This window comes from Mirounga leonina, unplaced genomic scaffold, assembly GCF_011800145.1.
Source record: "Mirounga leonina isolate KUSES-001 unplaced genomic scaffold, KU_Mleo_1.0 Mir_53, whole genome shotgun sequence".
In the NCBI taxonomy this organism is placed as follows: domain Eukaryota; kingdom Metazoa; phylum Chordata; class Mammalia; order Carnivora; family Phocidae; genus Mirounga; species Mirounga leonina.
This window is the reverse complement of record NW_023270807.1, coordinates 66601515-66608491: the sequence shown is the minus strand read 5'-3', so window position 1 is coordinate 66608491 and position 6977 is coordinate 66601515. Positions and strand designations below refer to the sequence as shown.

General features: G+C 37.3%; 1 protein-coding gene across 1 annotated transcript in view; it reads right to left on the bottom strand.

Moving 5' to 3' along the window:
• Positions 1 to 1644: 1644 nt before the first annotated feature.
• The window catches only part of SLC16A10 (solute carrier family 16 member 10), a 112804-nt gene continuing 107471 nt past the window's right edge, over positions 1645 to 6977 (bottom strand). Inside the window, exons 5-6 of the mRNA XM_034991837.1 lie at positions 5699 to 5927; positions 1645 to 3397 (exon numbers count right to left, since the gene is read on the bottom strand). Of these exons, the coding sequence (XP_034847728.1) occupies positions 3165 to 3397; positions 5699 to 5927 (462 nt within the window). The 3' untranslated portion in view covers positions 1645 to 3164. The remainder of the gene's footprint in view (positions 3398 to 5698; positions 5928 to 6977) is intronic.

The following is a 6977-nucleotide window of genomic DNA, read 5'->3' as shown; positions in this document are numbered from 1 at the left end:
CTAGAATGGATGGATACCAAGAGTATCTACTGCAATACAATTGAACTAAAATGTTTCTGGAAGATCCATGGGTATGTTACAATAGTATCTGATTCAGAGTCTCTGTAAAGGGGAATAATTGCTCCCCTTCTTATATATTGTTGGCCTCAAATGCTAGAACCTTTTGAATGTGAGAATTTGCTGAGTTTTAGCAGAATTAGGATGATGAGATAGAAAGCAGAGTTCTGACTCTACTCTGTTCCTCTCAAGTGTCTGGATTGAACAAAAAAATTCAGGCCCACCAGCTCACTTTATTGCAATAGTAACACTGCTCAGAAATTAAAAAGGATTTACTTTGAAAGATTAGGGTAATGTTTCTTGGTCTAAATCCTTACGAATATTAGTATTTTTCATTTTCTAAGTTTGTAGAACTTTTAGAACTTCAGACTTCTAGAACTTTTTGTACCAAACATGTTATGAAATATACATTTTATAGAATTTAGCATCTTTTATACTTTATAACTTTATATTATTACAGCAAAGAACTCTCCGTAACAGTCTATTACAGTGGAGCTTTTTCAGTATCATAGGACCTGTTTAATTCATTCCATCGGACTGAAAACTGCATATGTGTAATCTTGTACATGAATATAATATTCTGAGATCTAAGTTTTACTATAAATACTTCAGCTACTTTGGTTTTTTTTTTTTTGTTTTAAGTAGGCTCCACACTCCTACTCACAACCCTGAGATCAACACCTGAGCTGAGATCAAGAGTCCGAAGCTTAACCAACTGAGCCACCCAGGTGCCCCACTTTGCTCTTTTATTATGGAACCTAACCAAGCAAGATCAAGTCTTTTGAGTTTCAGATTATTACTTTTTTTTTTTTTCCTTTCTAAAATCAGCCAAATTTTGAAAGGGAAAACATTTTGGAAGTCTCTACAGAGTAAATTTTCTCTTTTAGAATTCTTTCTGTAAAATTGGCAGGAGCAGGGACAAGTCTTAGGAGTCTGTGCTAAAACTATAAAAACTATAAAAAAAAATTTATAATGGCAGGTTTGATGATTGGTCTTAGTTGTATGTTTTTGCTGATCTCAAAAGCACTGATAATAATGAGGAAATAATGTTTTATATAACTAGGCATGGATAAATGCAGAACCCAATAATATAGTATCATTTCTAAGTTTTTTGTTTTTATTTTTTTAGAGAGAGAGCATATGTGCGTGGGGAGGGGGAGTGGGAGAGAAAGAATCTCAAGCAGACTCCACGCCCAGAATGGAGCCTGATGCGGGGCTTGAACTCACAACTTGAGATCATGACCCACCCAGGTGCCCCTCTAAGTCATTTTCTAAAAGTTTAAAATAAGAATATGAAAGGGCAGTATATGGTCAAAATATAGTTGTTTTTTAAGCAACATAACCCTCCAAAAAAACAAATTACCCGTTTCCTAAATATGAAATACAGAAGTACTGAAAGTTACAACCATGTGTATGTCATAGTGAACTGCTGAATATCTTCACAATCAAAAATAATTTAAAATCCTATTAATAATAAATTCCACATTTGGTATTCCTACTTTGAACTTCTGGGTTTCTAGCTGTTTAATTAACCACCTCACTTCCCTCCAGCCCCCTATGTGGCCTGCCTTCCCCCCCCCTCCCCCATCAACAACTCCAAATCCATATCCTCTTCAGGTTTCTACATCCTCAGCTAAAGACAAAGAAGAGAAGCTTAAAGGAAAAGTAGGGAGATAAGAGATTAAGTTTCTGTCCTTCCAGAGAAGTTCGAAACAGATGGATCCTGGAGGTGCTTTAGAAAAAGATAGCATTCTTCCCAGGTGAACAAGCTACATTTGAGGAAGTTCTAATACGCATTTATACTTAGGATTTAAATATACTTTGCATATTATTAACTTTCAAAGACATAAATAAGAAACATGTACTAAAGTATAATTTCAGGATGAGGAAAGTGTTCCTATTTTTTGTAGATGAGTATAGGTCATGGCATGACTTTGGTTTTAATTTTAGGTCTTTAAAACTTTAATAGCTTTCATACAAGTGTCTCTGCATAAAGAGAAAAAATACTGGGAATGTTAATGGGGAGCGGGCTAGGATAAATACCGAAGAATGCAAATTTTTGCCAGTAAATTTTGGAATACAGAAGTTGTTTCTCTTTATAAGTCCTTTTAACTTTTCAAGACCCATTAATTTTATAAACAAACTGGAGCAATTGTTTCTATCAGAAATATTTTCTGCATGAATACAAAGACTTTTTTTTCCCCATTTGTACCTGAAACTGCAACTTGGTAACATGCTCAGTAAGACTGTGGAAATGTCAAGTCCTAGTGCTAACAAAGTCAGAAAAACTCTACGTTAAGATGGCCAGAATCTCTTTGATTCATTCTATTTCACTTTATTGTTACACTTTAAACAAGTTCAGAAATCTGGGGGGTTTCTGGCTACTTGAGTAATCAACACACGGCCAACCGAAAGGAAGCAAATGGAAGTGGGAGAAATGCCCGCCTCCTGAACTGCTCTGCCCTTACAACCGTGATCCCTTCCGCGCCGCGCTCTGAATGCCGACACAGCGCTGCCATCTCTCCCAGAAGCCCCCCGGACACCGGAGCAAGGCAGAAGAACTTAACCTCAGATCCTAGTTAAGAGCAGGCAAGCAGCTTTAACACAGACTTGAGGTTTTGGTAGGTCTGACATTATCTAGAATCCAGGCTTGAATCTTGTAAAAAGTTTCCAAACAGCAGAAGAAATTAAAACAGAGATACCAGAATTAAAAACATCACGTGAGACAACAAACACAGTTCCAGTCCTAACCAAATTGCAACCCTTTCATTATAGCTTGAGGTATTTTTAAATATTTGTACAAGCTTATTAGCATTCACAGTTTCCAGAGTTGCTTTTTACTGAGATAGCATCAATGCTCACAATATTTGACTTTCCGACGGAAGTTTTCATATACCAGACTCTCTGCCCCCACACTCATGGAAATACCAGACAGCTAGCTATTCAGTGGCAGAATATGGTTCTTGTAGTAATAAGCGTTCTAGTTCCCAATTATTGTGCTAGTCTTAGGATGAGATTAAAAAAATAAGAAATCTGCAATTTATATAAAAGGAAAACTTGCTTAAACTTCTGAAAGCAAGTTCAGTCTGGTGGAGGTATATAAGACATTAAATAACAGAGTCAGATTCTTTCTTAAAGATTCCAGGTGAGTTTGGCAACAGAGAGTTCTGATTCTCCAACATTTTCTCCATCTTTTCTCCTCCGGTGGTTTTGTCAATCTCTCTTTGCTTCTTACTGTGGATCCAGGGGATAAAACAAAGGACAGCACCTCCAATAAGGGGAGGGATTCCAGCGAGGTAGAATGCCACATCATAGGAGCCCAGCTTGTCACGAAGTAACCCTGGGAAGGGAAAAAACTGTCACCAAGAGAGAAGAAGGGTGGCTCTTAGGGGTCTCAGATCAGTCACACATTTCTTAGGAAATGGGTCTGAAGTATAAACCTTTTCTGATATGAGAAAGGAAAAGATCTTAGATCTTTAATCTTATCACAGACTACAGGCCTACGGGTTTGCGTACCAAGATATTACATGGAAAAAATATTTGTAACCAAGCTTTGGCTTTTTCAAAACCAAAGGGCTTTGGGGTATTCTGACCCAGGGTATAACGGTCCTTATTTCAGGGGAAGGTGGATAAACTACCAAGCTGAAACTTCTCTCATACACACATACATACCTCACAGTGTCTACATGTCAAACAAACCTTCTTGGGCCTATTTGTTTATGAAATAACATGAAACTATTTAAAATCAGAATTCAAAATCATGAAAAATTATAAATCTGAGAGTTAAGATGAAAAAGTTTTGTTAAATATACTTGTCAGCACATGGGAGTAAAATGTTTGGCACTCTGATAGATCCTTGGGCTCTGCTTCTTAAAACTGTTATTCAGAATACTCCTTGTTTCTAATTTCTCTAACAAAATCCAGATTTTTTTTTAAAGATTTTATTTCTTAAGTAATCTCTACACCCAACATGGGGCTTGAACTCCCAATGCTGAGATCAAGAGTCACAGGCTCTACCAACTGAGCCAGCCAGGCACCCCACAAAACCCAGATTTTAAAAGTTATCTTAGTGTTTTTAAACTTTTGTAACTCTTACTATAAAACCTCACCTATCTGAAATGTCCAGGGAACACACTGAATTGAGTATCAGACTTTTTGCAATAAACAGCTGAGAATTTGTCCAATTAAGTACTGACACATTAAAAAGGTGTACATTTATTCTAGACAGAAATCTAAAATATACAATATATAGATACAACTTTCTTATCTTCTGAATCAGAATATTCTGTATATAACTAAACCCTTCCTCCTCTGAACACTAATTATCATGTCTGGCTATAATCCTGTGATCCCTCAGAACCTCCTGGTGAGCCAAGAGCTTTCTGCCTAACTTCGGAAGTTTCCGGTTATCTCCCTTGTCATTGGTCTGTTCTCAGTTATTTCTAGTTGCAAACACCATGCCTACCAAAGTGCGGCTTATAATCTGCTGTAGACGTGGAAACCCTAAAAATCTAAGCTTGTAAGGTGTAAAAATAGTGTAAGTAGTGTATTACCTGGGGGACAGGGGAAGGGCTGGAGGGTTCTCCCACAGGGAGTCTGTGACCTTCAGTGACTGCGTGCTTGTTCATGACTAGGTTCCCAGTTCGCAAAGTTGCTAGACGTGTTGGTTCTGGACATAAGAATGAACTTTCACTGAGCCCCTCACATGCCAGACTCAGATGACAATACATACATTTGAATTTTATCCTAGTTGTATCAAATCTAGTGACGCAGATTGGCACCCAAGTAATATTGAACATGAGGCACCTTTATACTATTCAGAAGTTTTCTAAAGGTGAAATTCATACAACATAAAATTAACCATTTCTGTGGCATTTACCACATTCACAATGTTGTACAACCACCACCTCTATCTAGTCCCAAAATATTTTGATCACACCAGAAGGGAATGCCATACCCATTAAGCAGTTAGTTATTCCCTAATCCCCCTCCTTCCAGCCCCTGGAAACCACCAATCTGCTCTTTGCCTCTATGGACTTAGCTATTCCGGATAATTCATATAAATAAAATCTTACAGTATGTGACCTTTTGTATTTGGCTTCTTTCACTTAGCATAATGTTCTCAAGGTTCATCCACCTGGTGGCATGTATTGGTACAGTACTTCCTGCCTTTTTACGGCTGACTAATATCCCATTGTATAGCTACACCACATTCTGTTTATCCATTCATCCATTGATGGACATTTGAGTTGTTTCCAGTAAATGGTATTTTCCATTAATTATTTCTGGGGGGGGGGATATGATCTCTTACACAAAGCATACGTATTTAGAAATCTTTCAGAATCTTCATCTCTTTTTAAAAAGCAGCCATGTTTCCATTTCTCCAAAACACATACTAAATGAAATATAGCAATTGTGAAAGCTTAAAGCCCAAAAGCTTACAATTAAACATGTTATAGAGTGTGTTATGTTACCAATAAGGAGAAGAGGGACTCCTCAGCAAACTTTTTCAATATGTCATCCAAGGCTGGTCTTATTAAAAATGTTATCAGTAAGGCACACACAAAAGCAAAAGAATGGTAACCAAAAAATCGTAATATATTTTCCATCTAGTAAATTACTAGAGAATCATTATATTTACCTGCAATAGGTGGGCCGACAGTCATGGGTATAGACATGAATCCAAGTAGAAATCCAATTGCTTGAGAAACATCCTGGGGGCCAACTAACTCAAAGGCAATGGGGGCCATAATGGAAATGAAGCATCCATCGAAGAGACCCATGATGAGACAGACAGCAATGAGGGCCCCAAAGACCCTACATAGGGGAATCATCATGGACATCAGACCAATGAAGAGAAAGGAGAGTACCTAGGACAAGACAGCACAATGTCAACTCTGCTCTCAGGAAAAGTGGGTGTTACAATTACTGAGCAACATGCTTAGGACTTTGGGCCGACTATTGGTTAGTTGCCTCCCTGGCCCAATCCACCTTGATTTTATATATATAATCAACTCCCATAATCATCTCCCCTAAGTTCCCCTAGCACTTTCTCAAAATTTCCATAAAGGGACAAGAATAAAATAAGTATTTTTACATACTTACTTTCCCTTCCAGCCTGTAAGTTCTTTGAAGTCAGAATCTGTACAAAAGTCATCTTTGGACTAGATAATCTAAGGTTTAAGAATCTTACACCTGGTCAGTACTCAATAAATATTTGTTCTTTGAGAATCAGCTCAAATTCATTCATCAAACATCCGATTTTGAAATTGTATATACTCTACTGGTGTTAGTCCTTTGCAAAAGGATAATATGCCAGCAAGATCAGTACTTCATATCACAGAGCTTCCAGCTTGGGGAATACGATGACGGAAGGTTTAGCTATTTAAATAATTTAGAATATGTTGCCTGCCAATATTCCAGACATATTCCAGATATGCAGACCAAGTGAGAGATTAAAATAAGTAACTATGTATATTACATAAATATGTACTGAATTTTGATTATTCAAATTCCAATTAAGTTTTGACTGCCATAGGAAATATGTATATAATATGCAAATGAAAACATAAACATATTCTACTAGAACATCCTAAGAGCTAAATTATGTAACCCAATTTTACTTGACAATGTAAATCAATCTGATTATCAAATGATATTTTCAAACACTGTCTTCTGGTGATCCAGCACAGATATACCCTATTTAAGCACCCAGAGTTAAGGCTGAGAAATATTCTGAGCCACGGAACACGTTCATTCAACAGTAGTTAATAGAACCAGACTCTTGATTTTGCCTGCCATTGGGTAGTTTCTGTGCTCTGTGCTGTATACTATGCCACGTGAATAAGCCCTGGTTCCTACCCTTGGGTTGTGGGGGGACAAACATGGAAGACGAGCGCACATCAAGTGTTCTAGATGTT